Source organism: Drosophila tropicalis, unplaced genomic scaffold (assembly GCF_018151085.1).
Source record: "Drosophila tropicalis isolate 14030-0801.00 unplaced genomic scaffold, ASM1815108v1 contig_593, whole genome shotgun sequence".
NCBI classification, from domain to species: domain Eukaryota; kingdom Metazoa; phylum Arthropoda; class Insecta; order Diptera; family Drosophilidae; genus Drosophila; species Drosophila tropicalis.
In genome coordinates, this window is record NW_027173070.1 from 5,157,897 (window position 1) to 5,183,008 (window position 25,112).

Consider the following 25,112-nt stretch of genomic DNA (forward strand, 5'->3'; position numbering starts at 1 on the left):
CGATGGTCCTATCGATACATCGATGGTTTAGTATTTTTATAAAACATCGATGCTTGGCCAGCACTATCGATGTTTTTCAAAAAATATCAGTTTTAGAAGCGTTGACTATGTTTGACAGCCACTGCAAGGGGGTCGCAACTCGATGCAACAAAAGAGTCAAACATCGAAAAGTATGGTCACACTGCGGAATCGAGAAATCTGGTATTTAATAAATTACACAGGCCGACATTTTTGAGGTCAAATTCGCAATATATTTTTCCATGATATAAGCATAATATTGTACTAGAAACATTATTATTTTATCCTATTAATGTATTAGGCTTGATTGAAAATGAATTTACAAAATATCAAAGAGTTATTTCTTTGTTATAATGGATAATATCTTACACTCCGGATATACATAGTTCTATAATGAGTAAAATTTCAACCAAAAAGTATGCTATAGAGATTTCAAGAATTGTCTGCTTTTAAATTTTAAAGAATTGTGGGAATTTGCTGCGTCTTACAAATTGTATATTAGTTATATGTGCAAACAAGAACTAATTTTCTTACACAAAATATTCTAAAATCCGTAAAAAAAGTTGAAATTTTTTGTTTAAACTTTAAATAGTATACTTTTGGGTGCCTATTTTCCAACCAAAGATCTCCAGATTTCACAAAATCCAGACGTGATGGACAAAAACCAAGTATGCAGTTAAAATCAGCGTACCCGAATTAGTAAGGAACAGCTCTCAAGTTAACGTCAGCAAAAATCATGTCGGCCTGTGTTATCGATTAAGTGTAGTTTTTCGATTTATTTCGCCATCCCTAGCTTAATTTCCAAAATTAACAATAAGTTTTTGTGGCAAAAGTCAATTCAATTGCTGTACTTACGTGTCTCTATTAACAAAAAAAATATGGTCGACGAACCATTGGAGCCATTGGAACCCAGTTTGCAAAATTTGATTGATCAACAGTCGTTGAAATGGATCTTTGTAGGCGGCAAAGGAGGCGTGGGCAAGACTACATGCAGGTGGGAAGAATGTGTGAAAGAGGAAGAAGATCGAACGAGAACAACAATGACTAACGAAAATCCAATTACAGCTCTAGCTTGGCCGTGCAATTGGCCAAAAAGCGTGATTCGGTGCTTATTATATCAACAGATCCGGCTCACAATATTTCGGATGCATTTGATCAGAAGTTCACAAAGGTTCCAACTAAGGTAAGAGGAGTCTTACTGGAAGCTAGAGCGATTGATTTGAAGTGTTTACTCCTCCACTGTTAGGTTAATGGCTTTGACAACTTATTTGCCATGGAAATAGATCCGAACGCTGGTCTCAATGAGCTTCCCGAGGAGTATTTCGATGGCGAGAGTGAGGTGCTGCGTGTCGGCAAGGGTGTAATGCAGGAGATGATTAATGCCTTGCCCGGCATCGATGAGGCCATGAGCTATGCCGAGGTGATGAAATTGGTCAAGGGCATGAATTTCTCCGTAGTGGTCTTTGATACGGCACCGACTGGTCACACGTTACGCTTGATTGCCTTCCCCCAAGTGGTGGAGAAGGGTCTGGGCAAACTGCTGCGACTTAAAATGAAGGTGGCTCCACTTTTAACGCAATTCGTATCCATGCTGGGCATGGCAGATGTCAATGCCGACACCTTATCCCAGAAACTGGATGATATGCTGCGTGTCATAACCCAGGTCAATGAACAGTTTCAAAATCCGGTAAGAAAAAAATATTTCACCAGTTAAAACGAAATAATTCAGCATCCCTTTGTATCTTTATTTGGCAGGATCAAACCACTTTTGTGTGCGTGTGTATAGCGGAATTTTTCTCCCTCTATGAAACCGAACGTCTTATCCAGGAGTTAACCAAATGCGGCATTGATGTACACAATATAATTGTCAATCAATTGCTTTATGCTCATAAGTCCTGCTCCATGTGTTCTTCCCGCTTTAAGATCCAAGAGAAATATCTCGATCAGATTGCCGATTTGTATGAAGATTTCCATGTGATTAAATTGCCACTGTTGGAGAAGGAAGTTCGTGGACCGGACAGCATTAAGGCATTCTCCGAGAACCTCATAACCCCCTACGAACCTCCAGCAACAAATGCCCAAAAGTAGCAAGTGATTTAGTTTGAATATCTAAAATGTAAACTAAATCTGTGGACCAAAACAAAAACAAAAAAAAAAAAAAAAATGCATCCGTAATAAAATTATACAAAACTGTCTATATAACCCGACTTTAAATTTATATCTAACAAAAGATAATTGGTTCCACACAAATTGTACACATTTATTGATTAGACCTTTCAATAATCAAAACTGATAAAATCAATTTCAATCAACAACTTAGTTTAGAAACTTTTCATAGATTAAATTAAATATTTTTTTCTTTTGTTTTTGGAATAAAAAGTCGAATATTCTTATTTAAAATTATTTTCGACTTGGTCAAATTAAAGAACAATATTCATTTTTTCATCCTTAAGGTGAACTTTTCATCTTAAAACTAAAGAAATCTTAAAATTTATGTCATCGAAGTTGGGTGTGAAAAACTAAATATTATAAATTCAATTTGGCAAACAACGAACATTTAATGTGATTGTGTGTGTATGTGTGTGGACGAAACTCAAGTGATGATTTACATATATATTTATGATTTATATATGTATATATATTTCGTTAATGTAATTTGCGGCAATTTTTTTGTAGTTTCTTTCACTTTAGTAACCAGTAGCAAAATAGTTTTCTCTCTCTCAAAAAAAAAAAATAAAAGATCTATGAATTTTTTCTGTTTCCTTACCTAAGTAAAAGTTTTGTGGTAAGTAAATATATTCACTCTGCCATGTCCAGAGGGGGGAAGGGGAGGAGCAACTGCCTCTAGGTTAGAGGAACCATTGGATCCGGTAACTCCTACTGCTGCTGTTCCTCCTACTGTGGCTGATGATATTTTGGTATTTCTTTTCCGTTTGCCACCCCTTCGAGTGGCTCCTTCACGTCTCTCTCCGCCACCAGCACCACTTCCTCCTCCTCCTCCACCACCGCCACCATTAAGATACTTCTCTTCCCCAGCGGCCGCCGCTCCAGACGAGCTGCTCCCTTGCCCCTGTTGACGCTGTTGATTATTGGTGCCATTGCTGCCACCATTCTGTTGCGACCTTGATTGCATTTTGGCTGGCTTAGGGCGATAGGGCGAGGCTGCAGCATGTGGCATGGGCTTCAAAATATTACCCACCGCCTTGGTGCGACCCTCACGGAAAACAAGACGCTGTCCTGCCCTTATGTACTCCGGTTGCTTGATGAAACGGAACTTTACATGGGCCTTGTCGCCAGTGCGCAAGCAGTCCCTGGACATGTGGATAATGGAGGCTGTCTGGCGAATGCTACCGCAGTGCACCATGGCCTGGTATCTGGCCGAGATCGTTGTGGGATGATGCAGCACCAGTATCTCCCCCTCGAATTCCCAACAAGCTTGAGGTTTGAGCTCTGGTGATACCAGAACCATGCCCTTCCTCAAATAGGCTCGCTTTATCTTCTTCAGCGAGAAGCTTGCCGTTTGTCCACAACGTACCCGGGTGACATTCATCCGCTTACGATGTATACTTTTAATGGTGATGGGCACAAAGGAGCCCACTGCATCGGGTCCAAGCATTAGGGCATCATTCAGTCGAATCGTACCCTGCAGACAAGTGCCTGAGACAACTGTACCTACGCCTGGGACCGAGTAGACATCATCGATCTGAAATTCGGCTGGTAGATTCTCCGAGCCTGCCATTCGCGTGCTTAGTAGATTAAGGAACACCTTTAGCAGATCCAAATTATCCCCATTGACATTGGACACCTGGAAGATGGGGCACAAACGTTCGCTAACAAAGTTCGTGGCACTCAGGACGACATCATCTTGAGTGCGGACTACAACTGGAACTTTGCGGCATCCCTGGGATTTGAGCATTTTAAAAAGTAACTTCATATTATCCTGCAATACATTTGGTGGACACATGTCGATTTTGGTCACAACCACAAAGACGGGCACGGCCAAAGCCAGGGCGAGACCCAGATGCTCCTTGGTCATGCCAATGATGCCAGCATTTGCGCCAATCTAGGAAATAGAAAATAATATCTTAGATTTGGTGCTTCGGGCAATGTCTCCTGGGGTTCGCTTACCATTAGCATACCAAAGTCTGGAGCATGACCAGTCATGCCAAAGACAGTGGTTTTTAGGTAACGCTCGTGTCCTGCCAAATCGATAAAAGTGATCACTTTCGATGATTTCTCACAGATTTTGACCCAATCGAGATGGCCATGATCTGGTTTATTCACCACATTGCCAATGCCATCAAAACCGAGTATATCATTGCCCACGGAGCTAGTGCGACCACTTTCAATCTCATGCTTATGGCGGAACAGCCGTTGCCTAGCATGACCCCGACCGTTATCTAACTCGCCATGGGTCAAAACGCCCAGCAAAGTGGATTTACCAGCATCCACATTGCCCACAACAGCCACACTGAAAAATTCGGTTGAAGATTAGGCATAGTTTGGTGAAACAGAGAAATGTCTCGCTCACCGTATCTCCATAAAATCGGTGGTCTCAATGTGTTTTCGTATGAGCACTTGCGCTGTTTGTCCCTTCTCCGCTCGCCTTTCCCTCAACTTGACCACATCCGCATCGATTTGAGAGGCCAACTGCTGCATGGTGTTAAATGAGGCAGCAAATTGCTCGGGATTCAAGCCACTATCACTGCCATCTGCAACGGGAATAGGTCAGGACATTTATTTCCATACTTTTCCTTTTTTTTGTCTTACCCTCGCCCACTCCAATCTCATAAATGGTTTCGCCACAGTTGTCTACTATGCGATCCAAGATGCGTTTCCGCAAGAGCTCCATTTGCTCTGGAGTCGGTTGTACCAGCACATCCTTGGCTCTAATGCTAGAGTAGTCCACGGTGGATTGCTGTTGCTGCTGCTGCTGCTCCTCCACAACACCATTGAAGATGTTGTTGCTTCTTGTGGGCTTTATGCCCACGCCCACTGCCGCAGTAGTGGGCGCATTTTGTATATTATTCATTGTTATTTGATTCAGCTATTGGCTTTAGTTCGGCGATTAATGTATTCTGGTAATCATTTGTGGTGTGACTAAAGATGTTGTGCGTGATACTTTCTTCTTCTGGAAGAAATGTGCAAAATATTGAAATTAAATGGATCTCTCAGCCTACAGCCATTTGGTTTTCATTGATTTTCTTGTCCTTCTGATGCGTCGATGGCATTGCGTTATGTCAATAACTAAAGAATAACGAAATCACCGGCTTATATAGAGAAGGATGATGAAATTCTCCAGGAAACTTGCATTTTAAAATGGAGTAAGAGAACGACGAAAGAGAGAAAGAATGGAAGATGAACAAGTGCTAGAGCGCAACAAGTCGGGGGGAATTTCATTCGAGTGCGTAATGACCGTTAAGTGAGTTATCGTTATCGATATCGATGGTATACACTGCACAGCTTATAATCACTTTGTTTTTTTTTTTGTTTTTGTTGCTCAACAGCTGATCGGTTTACATAATAAAATTTGTTGACGTGCCCACATATGTGAAAATTGTTGTTGTAGAAATTCAAAATTCGTTTATTTTTAGCGCCATACACACACATCCATATCTATGTATACACAAAGGCACACTTATATAGAATGCGTTTGACTGTGTTGTTTGCATAGGCACAACCAAAACAAAATCTGTCACAAATTATTGTTGTTTACCACTTTGGCAGGGGAGCGAAAGGCATAAGGGGGCGGCATTAAATAACAAAATCATCTGCTCATTTTAGCATATAGCAGGTACAACTGTATGTACATATACAATGCAATTGAAAGTGAAAGGTGAAGTAAAGGGATTTTTTTTTTTTTTTTTTTGTTTTATAGTTTGCCCCGAGGCGGCTGCATCTTGCACTTACATTTCATTTAGCCTCTGCTTGTAACTGTTGTAATTTGCTGGGTCTCTAGATATTGTTTAATTACACTACGGTATACATAATTTAGCATCTACTTAAAGTGCCTCTTCATTTGTGAATTTCTGTGAATTGTGTTTTTCCCTGCTCTGTCTGTTTATTCGTAGCCACGTACATAGGGAAGGGTGATCATGGCCTTAGCACTAGTTCGCTCTGTCAAATTGTCGAAACGAACTAAATCCGTTTAAAAGTAAACGCAATTTCTAAAAATTATTTATTAAAATAAGATTTTAAAAAGCCTTTTATAGTAAAGAATTCATTGAAAATATAACTGTTAATGTATAATAAAAATCATTTCTCTATATGTTGGAACTTGTTGCTGTGGAACCAATTGTCAGAACTAGCTACAGGGCTGCAAAGGCCCTGATTCCATCATTTATCGATGAAATAAATGTTGCGGTAAATTTGCCGCAAAAATTAATAAGTAATAAACAAAGAATTTGTTTATGTTTGTTTTGTAAGTTAACAACCTAAATGGAACAGGAAACGGTCTTGGCGATAACGTTCGACGAGCTGGAATGCATTGACCAAGACGATGTAAACCTACTGGTGGACATAGACACAGCTTTAAGGATCTCCAAAGAATCATTGCAGGAGACTCAAATTGTAGAAGTTTTGAGTTTGTGGCTAAAGAAACTGCTGCGAGCCTATGTCAAGGAAAATGTCTGCTGCCACAGAGTTTTCCTAGAGTTGAAGGAATGGGCCCAAGATATGGTAAGTTGTCTGAGTTGTCTCTTCTAAGAATGCTTTTACTGATTCCATAATGTTGAACAGATTGGAGCTGGCCCAGATTTGGTGGTGGTATTGAATGAAGCTCGTGATTTTCTTGTATCAATTAGGGATGAATTAATAAATTCCAGCGAATCGCAAACGCAGGCTACGTCAAACTTTCTACTCGCTTTAGTCCTGGGCGTTTTGGATGAGGAAAGGTTGTAATTGGCCTGGATTCGTGGGAGAAATATGACTAACTAAAACGTTTTGTGTTTCAGGGCAATTAAACGTAAAGAGGATATTCCATTGGCCATGGATTTGCACTTAAATGTGTTGTCATTGCTGCAAGGGACTACAATTACGCCTAAATCACCTTCAATGCATTTATTGCCAGGTGATTCACCAAGTCCTTACCATTGTTCTCTTTATTTATCCTATCTATATCTTTTGTAGTGGTGCAGCAGTTGAATACGATATCGGGTTTCTTAAGCTCTAGAATAACCTATTTGGAGGCATTTATCCGAACTAGCCAGACAATGACCAAACTCTGTTTGGATTACAAAAATCATTTGAACTCTGAACAAACCATACCCGAGTACCTGAAGGAAACAATTTTGCATTTATGTGATACAATAATCAATCATTATGAAACCATCTATATGAAAGTAAAGTATTTCACGATTCAGGAAACAATTTGATCAATTCAAAATATTTCTTTAAATATTCAGGAAACCCTTACAGTTCCACTCAAGAAGATAGAGGAATATCTGAAAGTTACCCAACAATATTTTTCTATGCTTATAAAAATATTTAAAACTGGTGTAAACCCCAATGATAATGCCGTTCTAGATACCCTAATTGAATTGTTGATGGGCGGCGAAAGGTAGTATTTATTTCTTGAATCTATTACTAAATCTCCTCTCAATGTATTTTTGTATTCTGTAGAAAACCCTTGCATGATTTGGGTAAGGATCTGAACAGACTTTTGGCTGAATATGTGCGTCCCTGTACCTTACGACTATATGAAATAGTCTATAAATTAGATAGTTTTCAAAAGGTTTACACAATCGTGTCAAAACTGTTTTAAATTGAAATCTATTAACCAATTTATAATTTTCAGCACCTAATTGATTCTTTAAATGATCCCGAGGAAAGAGGTATTGATTATTTTGATCTTTGCTTGGATTTTATACATGTTATCATAATAGATGATACAAAAATTACTGCATCAATCTGTCAAACATTGCAAAGTATATTTGAATATATGTTCAAGGGTAAGTTGAAATGTTTTGTTTATAATAGAGGTACATGCTAATACATTTTTTTCTCTACAGATTCACGTAATTTTGTATCAGCCGATCGTTATGATCATATAATTGAGGCTTATGGAAGTCTTTTATATATAACCGATTATGAACCATTACAAAATTATTTTTTGTGTACATTATTTCAAAATAATTTGATTATGTCACAAGTCTATGGCGATGTATTAAACATATGGTTTCGGTGGGTTCGTAATCCGTTTAAAAACTAAAAAGAACTTAATAATTGGAATTCCATTCTTTTTTGTAACAGTTTGCAAAAATGGCCCAGAAATACTTTAGCAGAGGCTATAAACATTTTTGAAGGAATGCATAACTCATATGCAATGTGCTCACAAAATGTTAGCCGTTGGCAAGTTAAACATTTGCTTAAATACTTTAAAGGACTGATGCACATGCAGGACACTCCTGAACAGCAGATACTAGAGCGTGTTCTAAATATCAAAGATGAAGCTCTACATCGCATTAGTTTACACTACGAGCTGGTGAGTTTACGGATTAGGTCCATACGGATAAACCTTATCCCTCTCCTTTTTAGGTAAACCACTTGCAAGAATTGGCTGAAAAACAAGTGCAGTGTCCAAAATGGTTTCAACAATCCCTCGATGTAAGCCGTCAGTGGCTTAGCATGGAGAACTCTACGGCGTTTGCCCATGCCTATTTTAGTTTAGCTTTGGCCCAGCAACAACAAGCCACAAAATTACTTATCGTAAGAGGCTTAAACCCCAAGGCTCTTGGTTGCCAATCGTGGCATGCTCAAAAGTTTCTATTCAAATGTCAGCAGAGTCATGACGTTCAACTGAAGGCTTTCAGTTCCCCTTATGCCCTACTGCCGGAACTTTCAGCTTTGCTAGAGCTAGAGAGCACAGAGTTCAAGCTGGACCCCAATCCAGAGAGGTTTGAGAATGTTTTTACTAATTTTGTCTATGAGCCACGCCAGCATCATTGTAATCTGAAACGTAAGAATCCAAATGATGAATGTGAATCGAAACAATTAATTGAACAACTCTGTGTAAACTCTCAACAATTAAGAGACTATGCAAGTCAATTGGATTCTTTTGATTTAGAAAATGTCAAAAAGATTATTATCAATTTAAAGAGCATTGATCCGTCCTTACACTGAATACGTATGATTAAAACAAAACTGAAATTTGTTGCTTGTTTTGTTAAGAAAGTAATTGAATTGTTTTAAAAATAAATAACATTGATTTTATTAGAAACTTAGGGCGACTAAAATTAAACTAGAGTGTTATTTCTACGACCCAATTTCTCGAAAATTTTATCATAAGTATATTGCGCCTCCTCCTCTTGGATTAATATGCCTGAAAAATATATATAGAAAAATGGATTTGCTTTGGATAATTCTCGTCAACTGAAACTCACCTGCAAAGCTGGCAGAAATGAAACAGACAATGCTGCCCACCACAAAGGCGCGAAACGCCACACTGGTAATGGTGGCACGTCTGTGTGGTGCCATCGCACTCAAAGAGCCAATGAGTATGCCCAAGGAACTGGGATTGGCGAAACCGCAAATGGCAAATGTGGCTATTCCGCCACTGCGAGCCTAATGAAAGAAACAGAAACAAATCAATCAATCAATAGATTAGAGGAAAGTAGTTGCTTATTAGCTAACTCACTGAAATCTGATTTGAAGCAATATATTCGCCTAGTCGCTCGTAGGCAACAAATTCATTGATTATGGTCTTGGTGGCCACCACTTTTGCTATGATATCACAATCTTCTTTAGGCACACCCATGGCCCAAACGAGAGGGATAAACAGTTTAGAGAATATCCATTCGAAATCAATGTCATCCAGACCCACCAGAAAACCAAGCCAATTGACTATGCCATTGAGGAAGGCAATGAAGGCAACAAAAGCCACAATATTCGCTATAATGCCAAGAACAATGGGTACAGCATTTGTGGCTCCACTGGAAGCTGCATCCAATATAGAGGAATCTTGTCTGTTTGATAGGAATTATTAAATAGAAGGGTTAAATAAACTTCAATTTTGTTTTGGTTTCGAACTTACGATTTCTCCAGCTCTATGGACTCGGATGTCGTCTGACTTACTTCGGTTTCGGGCATATATAGCTTGGATATGGCCAATGTGGCTGGAGCAGCCATCACCGAAGAGGTTATTAGATGAGCAGCCGAAGCACCAAAGGATAAATATGCCGCCAACACTGTTCCCGATACAGTGGCAAACCCTGACACCATTATGCTATGGATCTCACTTTTCGTCAATTTATTAATATACGGACGTATTAGCAATGGACTCTCGGACATTCCCAGAAAGATATTTGCTGCTGCCGTCACACTTTCACACACTGTGGTGCCCAAAATGGATTGAAGAACCCAACCCAATTTAATGACCACCCATTGCATGACGCCGAGATAATAAAGAATTGATATGAAGAAACTAAAGAAGAATATCACCGGTAAGATGGCAAAAGCAAAGACATCCTCCCCGATTAGGAACTCGCCGAATACAAATTGGCTACCCTCCTTGGCATAGTTCAAGAACGTGGCCACCTTGTTTCCCAGGCATTCGAATATCTGGCGTCCCACCTCCCAACGGATACAGATGATTCCCAAGATAAATTGACACGTGATGCCAGTGATGACAATCCTCCATTTGATGGCACTACGCTTTGTGGAGAAAACATAGCCACACAATATAAAGAAGCAAGGAGCCACCAGCGAAACCAATTTCTGTGGACTATCTCGCGTCTCAAAGTAAAGGAATATGGCAAGAGCTGCTAGCAGTATGCCAATCATAACCAAGGAGACAACACTGCAAAATAAAGAATGGTTGTTTAGCAAGTGATATTGATTCCAAAAGTATATCAAAACTAACGTGGTGCGGCTGAACTTCATCCATTTGTCTGATAAAGGCACTATAAAGTTTCTATGCAGACTACGTCCCACTTTTGGCTTGAATATATAATAGTAAAACAATGCCAAATATGTAAAACTCATTAGCAGGATGAGCATTCCGAATCCTGAACAGAATTGTATGCCACACAGCAAATGACTGCTATTCCAGGTACACTCATAGTGGGCTAAACGAAAAGAAGTTAATATAATCTTAAAAACTGTCTATCGGCGGATCTAAGACTGTGATTGCCCCCAAAAGTATGCAAGAATTCTCATTTTGAGACATATAAAGAGCTTTTAGAATATTCAGTTTATATATCTTAGTCTTAGATTCGTGTTCAACATTTTCGTTCGTACTCACAAATATCATGATAATGATAGGCGGCATATGAGAAATATCCAATAACTACAATATGTATGAAATATTTAAGAAATATTTTAATCCATTGCTTAATTTTGGCTTTATCATCCGGCGCAAGGGGTCCATTTTGTGTGGTCAAAATTTCCACTGGAACATCAGTCTATAAATGAATATATACTCAATACAAATCTTTATCGTAACAAGAGCACGAAACTCACCTCATATGTATCATCAATTTTTTTCGCTAGATCTCTCTGTAAGCAAAAATGATGTAGTTTCTGAGTCATATTTTTCTAAAGAGTCTCTCTGCTTACCTGATCCAATTCAAAGCCATTATTAATGGCTCCCTTCTCCATGGTTTATCTACGAATGAAAAACACAATCGCAAAAATTATATATATACTAAATTTCTTAAGACCATAAACTACGTAAAATCCTAATCTTTCTTTCACAAAAAAAAAAAAAAAAAATAACAAAAATGCTATAGATACGTATCTCAATTGAGGAATCAACTTTGTTGGAAACACATAAGTCGAAATGAAGTGGGGGCTAAAACATCGATCGATTGATAACAATAGTTTTTGCACGTGGAATTTTTGGGTATAGGAACTCAAGTTGAAGGCACTTGTCCTTATCATAAATCAGGAGCAAGCGGACCGGTTCTATGCCATAAATTCAGCTATACGGATACTAGGCCTTGGCTATATACGAATTCAAGAACTTTGGAATACGAATTGAAAAGATAATACAATCTAATTTCAAGTTAAGAAAATAAATCGGAACACTTCAAAACACATGCACACACACATTTTTGTAGATAATGTCCATAGAAATCTGGCCAGGTCTATATCATACAAATCACTTTAGTTTCGGTAATGTTTCAATTATACCAACTCGAATTGGCGCATCTTCTTATCACAGAGAGAGAAAGATAAAGAGAGGGAGACCTTTATTATAAATAGCCAAGATTTTTGTCATTTCAATCAAATCACTTGTGTAAACAGAGAGCGAGAGAAAGAGAGAGAAAATGATAAAGATATACGCCGAGAGAGGCAAAATGTAGAGTTTATATATAAACTTTTTTTGTTTTGTTTTGTTTTTTTTTTCTGCCTCATTACCAGGTAATTCACCTTTTTTATAAGCTTCTTTGGTTTCAGATATATTTGTTAATTAATTTATGTGCAAAACACGTTTTTATAATTCCTAAATGAGGTAACGTCACAACCTTTGTTGGGGTTTTTCAGTTTTTTTTTTTTTTCTAAGTTAGTTAGTTAGTCAGTTAGTTGAGGTTGAGGAGCTGCTGCCATTCTAACTTCCAACTGGCTTGAATGCCGCAACAAGACTAATAACATACACCTGACTCCAGAGTCGACGAAAGCAAAAATTGTAGCGCGTTCGTACGTAAATTATTAAGCAGTTAAATTACACTGGCAAAAAAACCACAGTCATTCGTAAGCGAAAAGTTGTGACATTTTATCAAGTTGATAAAACAAAAATTGTATTAGCTCAGTGTATAAAATCATACCCAAGACTTTTAAGGTTTGTTTAATAACCTTATCTAGCGTTGCATTTGGTTGTTGTGTTCGTCGAAAATTGTTAAATTTTATAAGGAAGAAATAGCAAAACGTGTTTTGATCGAGACCTTTCGGTGGGGGTTCCTTCATCATAATAAATTTCACCATTGATTAATCTACTAGATAGGCTCTGGTCAAAAAAAAAAAAAAAAACGTACACCCTAATCTTATCATAATTTGATAGTTGCTAGTCCATTGAGATCTCTGATTCGAGCCCCCCCCTCAATTGTGTTAATCATATATTTAGTTGACATTTAATCACATTTTTGTATACTCTTCAAAAATGGGTATAAGCATTTTGATTAGAAATATAGAAGAAAGTATCTCCTACGTTTACGACGAAAATTTAGAGCCTTGAAGTTATTTTCAAATTGGCAAATTTTGGCAGTTTCCTGGCTTCGTTTATCTCGAATTCAGACGGATTATAGAAACTATGGATACTATCCGTCGATGGTAGACATTTACATCAAAAACTTCATTGTTTTGCCACATAATTGTCACAAACCTTCACACTTTTAAGTTAATTATATAGCACATTACCTTAAATAGTAATATAGTGTCTATTGGACCAAATATTCCAGTATGCAAAAATTTGTTTTTATTATCACAAGATTTAAAAACAATTATTGCTCAAAACACAATAGGATCTAGGCGCTAGGAAAGTCTGCTCTTAAAACTATTTAATAATCATTCGAAAAATTCGCTTTTTGAAACATTAAATTACTCTGTGGACAAAAAAGTTCTCCAAGCAAATGAAAAGTTATAAATTTGTTGAATATAATGAATTCTTGTTTAGCATTGCATACTTCAAGGGTCAAATTTCGTCCACATCACAGTCATAGTGGGCCAATAAGGACTTTCGTTAATGACTGCGACAAATTTGTTCAGGTTTAGGCAATTAACTTCCATACAAATATTTCGTACGATAAATAGTTATATAGTTATTCGTTTGAAAAGGAATCATGACTATCAAGAAGCATTTCATCAGATTGCATAATATGTCATCATCATATAATAGAGTAAGACGAAAACTTGAAAAAGGGTATACCAACTTCGAAATGGCTAATAAAAGTTCGGATCCGGGTTTTTTTTTTTGTTTTACAGTGCTTACATAGGTTTTGTTTTCGTTTTTCTTGTAATCGCTTTGCAGTTTTATTCTGTTTAGGTATGTAATATTATAGCCTAAACGGTTTACAAAATGTTTTCAACTTGGTTACACTAGAAGTAAGTAATATGTATATATATGTATATATATTTATGATAGTTATATATAAATGTATATGTGTGTATATGGGGGACTGAATGGTTTGTTTGAATGTGAGTGTAAATGCGTTTTCCTGTTTATTGCCCAAAATTTTAATTATTATTATATACAAATAACTCTCTCAACAGTGTCGAGATGAAAAAGAGATTGAAAATTGTGTAATTGGGCGAGAAAATGTTTCTGATCTAGTATCTAGAGCTGGAGTAAGTATGTCTAACACAGGAAGGCACTCTTTAACCTAGTGACTTATGTAATTTAGCAAAAAAAAAAAAAATAAATGGAGGTGTGTTCTATGTTTGTGAGTGTGTATGTGTGTGTGTGTGTGTGTGTGTGTGGGGTCAATGCAAAAATTCATTTTATATATCTTATATATCTTAATTGTGGTTTACATAGCTTTAGATTTCCTCATAGGGTTTTTGTTTTTACTTTTTGATTTTGGATAAGGCTTTGTTTTAGATTCTGTTTTTTTTTTTGTTTTCATTAATTTGTAATATTCGCATTTTATTCTAAAAGTTTTGAGCAGGAAATGCAACCAAAATGGTCTCAAAATAAAAAAAATTATAATTAAATTATAAACAATTCGCAAAAATTGAACCACTTCTAAATCACAGACTCCTAATATAAGAGAGAAAAAATAATTATAACAAATTTCGATCAAATTGAATTTGTTTTTTAAACTTAAGAAATATTAGTTTTTTTTTCTTTTTTTTGTGTTTTGTTTTTCTGTTTTTGTTTATAATTTAAAAAGTGAAAAAACTAATAAACTAATTAAGTCAATTGGCTCTTGAAAGATGCAAAAAAAAATTATAAAATGAAAAGGAAATTAAAGAATTGGATAGAGAGTGAGAGACAGGAGGGGTGAGGCTAAGAAGAGAGGGGAATTAGAGTTAGATCGGATTAGGAATTATTATCAATCGATCTATTCCTGTTGTTGCTGTTGCTGCTGCTGTTGTTGTTGTTGCTTGTGAGCCAATACATGATGATGCTTATGATGATGATTATATTGATTATGATGATGATGATGATGGTGATGAACCGATGATGTTGTTTCCCTGTGGCTATGATGATGACGCCTGCGATGCTCCGGCTGATGTAACTGTCTATCATCTATCAATCTATCATCTTCATTGATCTCCTCCGTATCAAGATTATCGGCATCGAGCGTGTTATCAATTGTGGATGAATTGTTGCTGGAATTGTTACTCAACGATGATTCATCCTTTGATTCTAATGCCGAGTCCGATTCCTCGCCTGCTAGACTAACAAACTGTGCATCGCCGGTGAATCGTACATCTAACCTTGGGTATCTGTCAAACACATCGAAGGTTTAATATAAACGTCAGCTAAAAAGTATGCTACACTTTTATCTCTATTACCTGGGCATCGTGCGGTTTTCCAAACAAGGCAAAGGCGTTTTTGCTCCGTATACGGTCCATGGGATTGCAGGATCTATAAAAATATTTATATATATATGTTCCACATTAGAAAAATCAACTTCAATCAACTGCACGACAAAGCCATGCCAACAATAAAGAAAATGTAAATAAAAAACAACATGCTCAGCTCAAAAAAATATGAATTGAAAAGCTTTAACACATAAAAAAATGAACAACAAGAAATCGGCACAACAATCAAAGCCAAAGGCAAAAAGCACAACGGTGCGTATAAGGCATATTTCTGTATTAGTATAAGTATAAGCCAAAAGGAAGGCAATCGAAACGTGTTCTTTTTTAGATTACTCTTTCGATTACATTCTCATGTGGGCAAAGCAGCAGCATTTACTATGTGAAACTATTTGTATATGACATCTTACCCATCCAATAATAACAACAACAACAAAATTACAATAAAGAACTAGGAAAATTGTAAATTCAAAATATACGTATTACTTCCGTTTAGATCAACAACTTTTTTCTTGCATAAGTTATTGACAATGTTGTGAAACGAGTTCGCATAAATTTTCTACAATTTTAGCATATTTTTGCCTGTTTTTTTTGTCTGTTTTTCTTTTCGATTTCTTCTTTTTTTTTTTTTTTTGGTTAAATATTTGCTGAGCTATGCTCAATATTTTGCTACATATCGGACAATGAGGAATCGAATTGAGAATTGGCAAAGGGTTTTGGTTTACAATGCCACAAGATATGCACAACAAGAATATCTATATTGTCAGCATTTATTTGTCTGGATTGTGTCCGGCCCCTTTTAGCTGAATATTGACCTTTTGCGACGACAATGAATAGAGAGAAAACCAATTGAGGATAAAAGATAATGATCAAAGGATGTTCAACCTGTCTCCTATTAAAATTTCTCTATTACTGATTTCATTCTTATTTGGGTTCGGTGGGGGTGTTAGATAAGCCTGGCAAACAACACGCTTACCTGCCTGATCGCATTTTGGTTGCTCAAAGTAGAGACCCGGTTTCAATTGATTCTCCTCATCATCGTGGACCTCAATCATCAGCATTCCCACCACACTGGCTGGGAGTGGAGAGTGCGAATGTTGACACTGCTGTTGTTCCCAGTAGTTAAGGGCGCATTTCACATCGATATCGACCCAACCGATTTTCGAACTGCTCAGCATTACGGTATTGCAAGTACGCTTCTTGCGCTCTAAATGGAGATGAAAACAAAAAAAAAGGAAAAATGATTAAAATTTAAGCCCTAAATGCATACCTATACCCTTGCAAAAGCGTGATCGATCGATTCTTGTGAGAAAATTTTGAAGCAACAGCAGCCAAAATGAATCTTCATATATGTACGTATATATTCCTCTTTGCAAGGATATAGCCAAACTCACCTAACTTACGTTTCTTCTTCTGCTGATGGACTATGGAGACGGTGACACGGATCTGCGAGTCAAGTAGATCCGGTTCGGGGCAAATTGTAGTCTCAGCTGTGGCTGTCGGCTCTGCGGCTGACTTGTTATTCGGATCTATCTTATAGAGACGCAATAGGGCGCTATCCAAGCTCAGACTATCCCCGGCCGATCTCTGGAATATGCTGCTGGCAAATTGTAGAGTAACATTCGTTGATTGTTGCCAATTTAGAATGCTTGTCTCGGCATTACAAATGGGAAAGCCTGCCTTCTCGTGCAATGTCTTCTGGCCATGTGTTTGGGATGCTGATGCCCCAAGTGAATCTCTATTGGCGTTTCCATCCGATTGATTGGTCACCGCATTGCGTATAAGATTAAATATTTCATTCACACTGCAAACAGATACAGATAGAGAGAGAGATATAGAGATGAGTTGAATTCAATCTACAACTATATATACCCAACTGACTGACAAACTAACTAACTAATTTGGTTCAAGTGTTTATGTAAAATGTCCACTTAATTGACATTTTAGCATTGTCATCGTCGTCGTTTTCGTTGTCGTTGGGAAAATGAAAACGTACCAGTGATTTTTTTTTCTTATGACGCTGTGATTCAATTTAGAGACAACAAGAAAATCAAATGGGCAAGTCTCTACCGTCTGACTCTTTATAAACTAATTCATTTCCTTCTGGAAATTGGGTTATTACTTATAAACTAGAGATCACCAAAATGCTACTCATATGTATGAGTCTTAGGAGAGATCATGGAGCATTGAAAGGGATATGGAAATGGAATGAATTGGTTTTTAGTAAAACATTGAATTCAAAGATGTTAAATCTGATTTTAGTTTTCCAGTCTCAGAAGCATCTAACCGAGCTAACCGAGCTTATGTTTATACGCAGAGACTCTAGATCTAATTTGAGAAGAGGAAATGGTCTTAGAGAAAAAGGAAATGGTCTTAGTTCTTAAAAACTGAGTTAATTGTATGTGAAATGAATTGAGTATTCAAGAATTGACTCTGCCAATGGGTTTATTTCAGCTTTCGATTAAATTTTCCACTGTCTACTCGAGTCAGACCCAGACCCAATAGTGGGAGGATGCATAGTGGATTATCGTGTCTCTTCAAATTGAGACCAGACAAATGTTTTCTGCCATCTCTGTGCTCAATCTTGACATCGTGTTGATGATGATGATGATGATCATGATAATCATCATCATCAACAATAGTTAGCTATGTGGTGGCTCTAGCTATGATCTAATCTGGCAGAAATTGGACAATTGTTGTAGATGTCTGGTTGGGTAATTGAGCCAGCAGCAGCAGCAGCAGCTACAGACTTCAAGTGTATTGTGTGCGAGTCGGTCGGTGCGATTAATTGTTTTGTACCAAAAGTAAGACCAAAAAACCAGAGTGACAAAGGCGAAAAGGAAAGAGGGAGGACGGGGAAACAGAAGTGATACAACATTTATTTGGCCTGCGGCGTAGTTTGTCTAGCCAAAATAATTATGAAACATGTGTCTCCGTCTGCTTTTGGGTCTGGGTGTCTGCAAAAACCTGCCTTGGGGCTTATAGTTAGCATATACACACTCGCATACACACACACACACACTATATACTTTGATATCTGTGCGAGTATTTTCTGATCAAGGAGTCTGCAGCAGTTGGAAGCTGTTTGGCTTGACTGTCTGAACTTGAAAACTTGTTGGAAACCACTGTGAGACTGAGATCTGAGGCTAAAACTGACGCTGAGACTAAGGTCTGAGGCCTGACTCTGACTCTGTCTTTCTGTCTGGCCCCTGTCTAGACCAAAGTCTAGAAGTCAGTGAGTCATTGGCTGAGAGATCGAACAGATCGACTGGGCATGCGCAAAGGCAGAAGGCAGAAAGCAGAGGAATTCATTGCATTCACAGGTGAATCTTCCAATTTGCTCTGCTTTGATTTTGTTAAAAGGCCCTAAAAACTTTTGTCTTTTATTTACTTTTGAATGCAATTTTACAACACAAGTCTGCGGTCTGGCCATTTGCCTTTTGCCTTTGGCTTTGCCCAGCTTCCAGCTTCTATGTTGCATGTCTGCAGCAGTTTGTCTCTCTCTCTCTCTTTCTCCGACTCTGTCTCTCTGACTGTGGCATAGACAATGCGAGCGGCTAGACAGTGTCTAGCCGGCTGCTGCACTTCATTATCATATATGCAACGAAATGAAACGATACGAAACAGTAGTAGTCCGTAGTCAGTCAGTCAGTTAGTCAGTCAGTCAACACACAACACTCTCAGAGAGAATCGCCTACAACTGTTTGCACTGTTTGGCATTCCGTCAGATGGAGCGCAGACAGGCAGGAGCAGCAACTGGCGAAGAAGAAGAAGCTGTCTCTGTCTGTTTCAATATTATTCATACGTCATCATCAATGTTTCATGGTGTGTCTGTTGAATGATACCCCTTCCAAATTGGGGTATATAAGCTTTGAGAAGCAAGTGAGCAAAGTAGTCGTCAATCTGTTTCTAGGTTTGTATGGATCTTCTTAGACAGATCTTTACATGGCCAAGGCTTTACCCATCTTAAGCGATCGTCTACGGTATTTTAAGGTCGATGCCGATGGCTATACAATTTTTTTTTTTTGCGGAAGATGAAACAATTTAGATAAATCAAAGGCTTTATTTATTCGGCCAATCTGAGTTTGTCGAGTTTGAGTGGAGGCTCTTCTGTGCCCCTCTTTTCGCTTCCTTCCCTACCCTGATGGGTTCCATCTGTCTGTCTCTCTCTCGCTCATGCTAAGGCTGTGGCATAGCAACGACCTACAAAAAGTTCATTAACGGAGACCCGAGACTCAGACTAGACATGGCCCAGACTGTTACCAGACATTTGTCAGACAGGCGGCCGCCTCAACCGCCGCCGCCGCGACGCAGTCAGAGGAATTTCGTTGCATTTATCGTTGCAATTTGCCTCAGTCTCCGTCTCCGTCTACGTCTACGTCTCTGGCTCCTACCTATTCATGGTTCTTTTATTTTTGTCACTCGAGACACTCAGACAGAGAGTTGGTCACTTGTTGTTGTTATTTGTGCATTTTCTGTATTTTCTTCTCTTATTTGTTTTCGATTTCAATGTTTTTTCTTTTTTTTTTTTTGCTGAGGTTTTTGGAAAAACCCAATTAAAAAAAAACACGAAATAAATTATATATCAAAAATCAAAAGCATAATTAAAAATCTTGCACCAAAACTCAACACGTGTGGAAATTATTGTATTATTATTATTTTGTTTTCCGAAAATTAATTTTGTTTATTATTTGTTCGTGTTATAAAATGAATTGAAGCGCAAGATATACAAAGTACATACAAGAAATACAATCGGGAGAATCGGGAAATATATATACATATATATATATATATAAGATAGGTACATGACTGAAAATTTATTTATCTAGGAGAAAAAAAAGTATTAAATCGGGGGGTGCTTGACCATATTCGAGAAATGCATATGGTTTTAGCCTTGAAGCGATTAAACAGAAACTGACACAGTGATGCCTGACTAAATGCGCCAACCGTAACGGTTGGCCAAATTTAATTGAGCAAAGGATTTTTAATTTGTTTTCAATGTAATCAGCTAAAGAAAATAATATTTTTCATATGGCAGAGTTCTCTTTTCATTCATCTTTTACATTTAAAGATTTCCTATGGCTACTAAATGGTAATACAAAATTTATATTAATAAATAATAAATGTGTCCAGTAATGGGGCCCTTTTAATATTTAAAGGACGTGATTTTTTTTAGGCTTATTTCCTTTCGAAAGATTGGACAACACATTTATTATCCCTGTTTAAGATGAAATTTCCTAAAAATATGGAGTATAAATTATTAAATTTGATAGTTTCAATCACTTTCTCTAAAGAAGTGGGTTTTGGTTTAAATCTAATCTTAAAAATCCCATAATAAATTCAATGTCTAGTAATAAATTTTGAATTCTTTGATGATAAAAAATTTGCTTTGATTTTTATTAAAATTCTAAGCATAAATAACTCGTCTACTAATTAATGATTAAAATCATTTTAGAAGTTGTAAATAAAATAATTATTTTTAGAATTTGATATAAAAAAACTAAATAAAATCACCATCACTATTATTAGAATTGGCTTAAAATTAAAAAAGAATTAAGATAAAGAAGCGATTTGAATTACAACTGAAAGATTATTTCTTTTTTTTCCTTAATTTTTTTGTTTGTAATCTTTTTTTATGCACTTTCTAGATAAAAAATTGATCATATTTTGTTGTTATTTTACTGTATTTGTTCAACAAATTAGTTTTATTATTGAAATTTCCACGAAAATATTGTGCTTATTTATACATAAAGAAAAATTCATAGTCCATTTAAGGCACTTTACAGCCTTTCTGCAGTTAATGATAATTTGTCTAAAAAAATATATACAAGTATGTATATGGAAACTATCCATCACACTAATTGACGAGATGAAACAAAGTTTCATTTATAGCTTTTGCCTAGTCACTCAAGAAATGTATTTTTAGGCCTTTCTTTTTTTTTTTGGTTTTTTTGAGAAAAGAGTTTTGCTTAAAAATTTACTTTTTCTATTCTGTGACATTTGTGACAATATTTGTTTATGTATTTTTGACTCACCGTCGCGAGGCAACATGCTGCAGATGACGATGGCTCGATGTTTGGGTGGTCTCGTCTTGGTTGTTGGGATTTGTGCGGTTTTGAATGCGTCGCACCTGGGCATCGGTTAAATTGAACATGTTCCAAATCGTACGATTATTGGGATCGACAACCACCGAACGCACTTGGGCATTATCGTCCAGAAAGGCCGATCGACCGATACGTCCGCCACTGCAGGACTTTGGCATCAGCAGGATAAGGCACAGCGAAAAGAAAAGCAATCGCAGCAAATGCCGACAGCAACTCTTACAGCACAAGGCACTTGACATTGTTTCGGTCAATTGGACAAACAAACGAAATGTCAATCAAAAACAAAAGTTTAAGTCAAGTAATCAATCTCACAGTTTTTTATTTTGCTCTTTTGGTTTTGTGTGTTTTAATTAACGTTCTTTTTGTATGTTTTATTTATTAACTTTTTTTGTTGGCATTTATTTTGACACTATTTGGTACATTGTGAATTTTGCTTTCTTTCTGTTTTGTGTGTGTTTTTATGTTTTTGTGACGTTTTCTTTTTATTTTTTGTGGTACTCTTTTTTTTTTTACTACTCGATGTGCTCGGTCTAAGAACCAAGTATGAAGTGATTTGCCAGAGTCGGTTTTTTAGTCTTAAATAAGAAAAATATTTGGTTGTGCTGGGGGCATATCTACTTTGTTATGGTCGTAAACGCTACGCTGCGTTCGGTTTGTGTAGTACACTGCAAGAAAAACTGGTAATAGAGTAGATTTTGCTATTGAAAAGTTTGCCATTAGACTTTACTTGGTAATTAGCAAGTTTTCTAAGATTTTATAAATGTCTATAGCATATCTTAGGGCATTTTAATGAAGAACAATTTATAATTATCGTACTCTGGGCGAATTAAGTTCAAATATTTAATTTCTAGACATCTAATAAGTTGTTGCACTGCCTTATTACGAAGGACAAAGCAATTAATAGATTCTTAAGGTTTCCCATATTTCTATAGCATACCTTGAGGCGCTTTAATGAGATGTAAGGTTTGTTTATTTGCAGTCAGCATTATTTATTTAATTGTTTTCCTTGAATTTAATGTATTGACAAATATTTAGATGTCACAGTGTTTAATTTTGAAAAAGAAAGGCAATTAATAAGGTATTAAGGTTTTCTCGATGTCCATTGCATACCTTGGGGCACTGAAACGTGAGAAATTTTGGTATTGCTGCTATCATTGTTTTTTTGTTTTCGTTTTGTTCTCCCTAAATGCTATATTTAATACTTGAAATTGTTTATTTATTTCTTTAATTAATCATAAAAGAACAAATATTAACCATTTTCTTATTAAATTAATAATATTTTGTCATCTTATAGTTCATTTGTCTCCCCTGCGACAAGATGCATTGCTTGCTTTCGTGGACAATTCACATTTGCAGTGTATGCCGGTCGCCTGAGCTTCGGGGCTGATAGTTCGGATATGCGTTCGGTTCGGTGCTGCTTTACTGGCCAGCCGACCAATCAACAACGTGCTGCCTGCTGCTGTAGCAGCGGGCTGCTTGAGGATCTGCGTCGTCGTCGGCAGCAGAGGCAGAGGCATTGCCAATGTTATTGTTGTTGTTGTCATACTCTCACACTGGGCGTATGAGTATTTACGTGTGTGTGTTTAAAGTGTTTTGGGCGCTTTGGCTTTGGCTTTGGCATGTCGCTGTCAACATCATCAGCAAGCGTTATGTATGAGTGTGCGTACGAGTATGTGTGTGCGTGTGTGTGTGTGAGTGTTTGATAGGTGGACGTGCGTACCCTTATCGTAAAATGTCAAAGAAAGTGAGATTTCTTTTCTTCACCTCGTCGAGTATTCTGTGTTCTTTGCGGGGCGTCGTAACCTAGCCAGCATAGAGGTAGGTAATTGCCTAGTTGTATTTCGAACTAAAGGTAAAGGGTGTATGTACACATTCATTTTTATAGATAAAGCCATAGTAAAATAGATAACCCTAAACTATAGTGGGTAAAAAATTATCAGTTTTCTTCATTCCACAAACTATACTTAGAGAGAGGACTTTGTATTTTTAAGTGAATTGCTTTGCACCTGATTTAAAAATACTATTCATACTCCCATGTACTCACTCGTATGTATATTGTCACTCCTCATTAATGGTAACATTTGGTTAAAGCCATTTTGGGTTGGGGTGCGTAGATGATTAGATAAATCTGAAGTGATTTTTATTTATGGTATGTAGTTGGAGTATAATCAAATTGTTTTGATGTCTAATATAGTTGCAGGCACTTTTGTTATCACAAATTCGTCGTCTGTGTTTCCACACTAGAAATTTGGCAAAATTTCCTCATTAGTTCACCATATCTAAATTGACTCTTCATACGTATTTGACTTTGAGTAGGGTCACGCGTGTTCGTCAAGCTCCTAGGACCTCAAAGCTGCAAGATCATCCAAGCTCACTATTGCGAATTTTGCGTACGTGCGTGGAATATGTGAATTAGATAGTGCGTACATCGTTTTTGGGTTTTGATTAAGATGAATAAAAAAGATTTTTCGGCGGATATAATCTATTATGAAGTGCGTTTGTGAGAATTGGTGCCTGGTACAATAGGTGTAGCGTCTTTTTAGTAAAAGTTACTTATTGTTTGCCATCCCAATGTTATTTAAATGGTCATTTATATATAAATTTCAAAGAAAATGACTTCTTCTTCCATAGAATTCAATGATTATCTGTGATAAGCTCATGTTTTTAAATTATCAAGACATTTAACAGAGTTTTAGTTTAATTTACTAGTTTCGCTTTGTGTCAACTCTCTAGTGTTGAGTGTTGAGAAGGAGTTTATAAGATCTATCTGTGGCAACTCTATTCAACGGTGTTACATAAATTTGCATTATCATCTTATACGTAGTATCTGAAACCCCCTAAAATAACTTCTGAAATCAGTTGCTTTATCATTGGGCCACCCAGCTATTTGTCTACACTTAACACTTATAGTAAATTGGCCCTTTGAATAGCTGTTTTAATGTGCGACTGCTTAACAGTCTTATTTGATCAGTAGCACACTTTTCTAGACAAGCGAGAACGTAATTTTTTTGGCCTCTAATCTCTATGTTTATGGCCATAATTTGATAAAATCAATCGCGTGGTCTATAGAATTTACTTGTTATACGCGATAAGTCCTCATTTTTGAAACAATACGTCATTTTAGGATAGTTTCGCTTTGTCGCAACTCTTATCTTTGGTGTTGGTCAAGAAAACCAGTGTTGAGAAAGAAGATCAAGTGGCAATCTCTTATCTCTTTCCCATTTGCAATACATTTCGTTAGCACAATTTCAACGGTACTTTCTGTGTTATGAAAATGTTTGCATACGGAAATCAAGATCTGGCATTTTTTCAAGGACGTTCTTGATATATTTATTTATTTACTTTCATTCAACAAGCTTATCATCATCATCATCAACGTTGACTTTTTTTTGTGGCTCTGTTATTTTTTTTGTGATTTTTGTTTTTTTTTTTTTTGGCTGTCTGGATCAAAATTGAATTTCAAAATCATTGTATAATTTGAAGCACTTAACACAAAAAAAAAAAAAAACA

General features: G+C 36.9%; 5 protein-coding genes across 11 annotated transcripts; 2 read left to right on the forward strand and 3 right to left on the reverse strand.

Annotated features, from left to right (window-relative positions):
• Positions 1-797: 797 nt before the first annotated feature.
• On the forward strand, positions 798-2,199 carry LOC137576645 (ATPase ASNA1 homolog). Its single transcript, XM_068289882.1, has 4 exons — positions 798-1,012; positions 1,084-1,201; positions 1,265-1,705; positions 1,774-2,199. The coding sequence occupies exons 1-4, from the start codon at positions 897-899 to the stop codon at positions 2,104-2,106; spliced, it is 1,008 nt and encodes a 335-aa protein (XP_068145983.1). The 5' UTR covers positions 798-896; the 3' UTR covers positions 2,107-2,199.
• Positions 2,200-2,253: 54 nt separating this feature from the next.
• On the reverse strand, positions 2,254-6,091 carry GTPBP1 (GTP-binding protein 1). Of its 2 annotated transcripts, none has more exons than XM_068289881.1 (5): positions 5,929-6,091; positions 4,789-5,146; positions 4,550-4,730; positions 4,147-4,489; positions 2,254-4,081 (listed from the first exon to the last, which is right to left on the reverse strand). In XM_068289881.1, exons 2-5 carry the CDS (start codon positions 5,048-5,050, stop codon positions 2,786-2,788), a joined length of 2,082 nt encoding a protein of 693 aa, XP_068145982.1. In that variant the 5' UTR covers positions 5,051-5,146; positions 5,929-6,091; the 3' UTR covers positions 2,254-2,785. The 2 variants fall into 2 exon arrangements, with proteins under 2 accessions (XP_068145982.1, XP_068145981.1); XM_068289880.1 differs by having other exon boundaries at positions 4,789-5,149.
• Positions 6,092-6,374: 283 nt separating this feature from the next.
• On the forward strand, positions 6,375-9,235 carry LOC137577452 (uncharacterized). 2 transcript variants are annotated; one of them, XM_068290928.1, is made up of 10 exons: positions 6,375-6,696; positions 6,757-6,911; positions 6,972-7,087; positions 7,147-7,358; positions 7,422-7,576; positions 7,639-7,750; positions 7,814-7,967; positions 8,028-8,199; positions 8,269-8,500; positions 8,554-9,235. In XM_068290928.1, exons 1-10 carry the CDS (start codon positions 6,457-6,459, stop codon positions 9,136-9,138), a joined length of 2,133 nt encoding a protein of 710 aa, XP_068147029.1. In that variant the 5' UTR covers positions 6,375-6,456; the 3' UTR covers positions 9,139-9,235. The 2 variants fall into 2 exon arrangements, with proteins under 2 accessions (XP_068147029.1, XP_068147030.1); XM_068290929.1 differs by lacking the exon at positions 8,554-9,235 and having other exon boundaries at positions 8,028-8,203; positions 8,269-8,465.
• CNT2 (Concentrative nucleoside transporter 2) lies at positions 9,199-12,607 on the reverse strand. Of its 3 annotated transcripts, none has more exons than XM_068290931.1 (9): positions 12,376-12,607; positions 11,572-11,620; positions 11,476-11,511; positions 11,258-11,417; positions 10,877-11,081; positions 10,049-10,813; positions 9,653-9,980; positions 9,399-9,579; positions 9,199-9,337 (listed from the first exon to the last, which is right to left on the reverse strand). In XM_068290931.1, the coding sequence occupies exons 2-9, from the start codon at positions 11,611-11,613 to the stop codon at positions 9,252-9,254; spliced, it is 1,803 nt and encodes a 600-aa protein (XP_068147032.1). In that variant the 5' UTR covers positions 11,614-11,620; positions 12,376-12,607; the 3' UTR covers positions 9,199-9,251. The 3 variants fall into 3 exon arrangements, with proteins under 3 accessions (XP_068147032.1, XP_068147031.1, XP_068147033.1); XM_068290930.1 differs by having other exon boundaries at positions 12,388-12,606; XM_068290932.1 differs by having other exon boundaries at positions 12,483-12,565.
• A 2,152-nt stretch (positions 12,608-14,759) lies between these two features.
• Positions 14,760-22,139, reverse strand: ana (anachronism). 3 transcript variants are annotated; one of them, XM_068290290.1, is made up of 5 exons: positions 21,534-22,139; positions 16,902-17,302; positions 16,475-16,705; positions 15,472-15,544; positions 14,760-15,402 (listed from the first exon to the last, which is right to left on the reverse strand). In XM_068290290.1, the coding sequence occupies exons 1-5, from the start codon at positions 21,839-21,841 to the stop codon at positions 15,015-15,017; spliced, it is 1,401 nt and encodes a 466-aa protein (XP_068146391.1). In that variant the 5' UTR covers positions 21,842-22,139; the 3' UTR covers positions 14,760-15,014. The 3 variants fall into 3 exon arrangements, with proteins under 3 accessions (XP_068146391.1, XP_068146389.1, XP_068146392.1); XM_068290288.1 differs by having other exon boundaries at positions 16,893-17,302; XM_068290291.1 differs by having other exon boundaries at positions 15,260-15,402; positions 16,479-16,705; positions 16,893-17,302.
• Positions 22,140-25,112: the final 2,973 nt, after the last annotated feature.

Coding starts and splice junctions, on each gene's coding strand:
- LOC137576645 (XM_068289882.1), top strand. CDS start 897: ATGGTCGACGAACCATTGGAGCCATTGGAACCCAGTTTGCAAAATTTG. Junction 1,013..1,083: donor GTGGGCAAGACTACATGCAG/GTGGGAAGAATG, acceptor ATCCAATTACAG/CTCTAGCTTGGCCGTGCAAT. Junction 1,202..1,264: donor TCACAAAGGTTCCAACTAAG/GTAAGAGGAGTC, acceptor CTCCACTGTTAG/GTTAATGGCTTTGACAACTT.
- GTPBP1 (XM_068289881.1), bottom strand. CDS start 5,050: ATGAATAATATACAAAATGCGCCCACTACTGCGGCAGTGGGCGTGGGC. Junction 4,731..4,788: donor TGAGATTGGAGTGGGCGAGG/GTAAGACAAAAA, acceptor TTCCCGTTGCAG/ATGGCAGTGATAGTGGCTTG. Junction 4,490..4,549: donor ACCGATTTTATGGAGATACG/GTGAGCGAGACA, acceptor CGAATTTTTCAG/TGTGGCTGTTGTGGGCAATG.
- LOC137577452 (XM_068290928.1), top strand. CDS start 6,457: ATGGAACAGGAAACGGTCTTGGCGATAACGTTCGACGAGCTGGAATGC. Junction 7,359..7,421: donor ATGAAACCATCTATATGAAA/GTAAAGTATTTC, acceptor TTAAATATTCAG/GAAACCCTTACAGTTCCACT. Junction 7,577..7,638: donor TTGTTGATGGGCGGCGAAAG/GTAGTATTTATT, acceptor TGTATTCTGTAG/AAAACCCTTGCATGATTTGG.
- CNT2 (XM_068290931.1), bottom strand. CDS start 11,613: ATGGAGAAGGGAGCCATTAATAATGGCTTTGAATTGGATCAG. Junction 11,512..11,571: donor ATGGCTTTGAATTGGATCAG/GTAAGCAGAGAG, acceptor TTTTGCTTACAG/AGAGATCTAGCGAAAAAAAT. Junction 9,981..10,048: donor TCCATAGAGCTGGAGAAATC/GTAAGTTCGAAA, acceptor CCTATCAAACAG/ACAAGATTCCTCTATATTGG.
- ana (XM_068290288.1), bottom strand. CDS start 21,841: ATGTCAAGTGCCTTGTGCTGTAAGAGTTGCTGTCGGCATTTGCTGCGA. Junction 16,706..16,892: donor GAAGAAGAAACGTAAGTTAG/GTGAGTTTGGCT, acceptor ATCTCCATTTAG/AGCGCAAGAAGCGTACTTGC. Junction 15,403..15,471: donor GAAAACCGCACGATGCCCAG/GTAATAGAGATA, acceptor TGTGTTTGACAG/ATACCCAAGGTTAGATGTAC.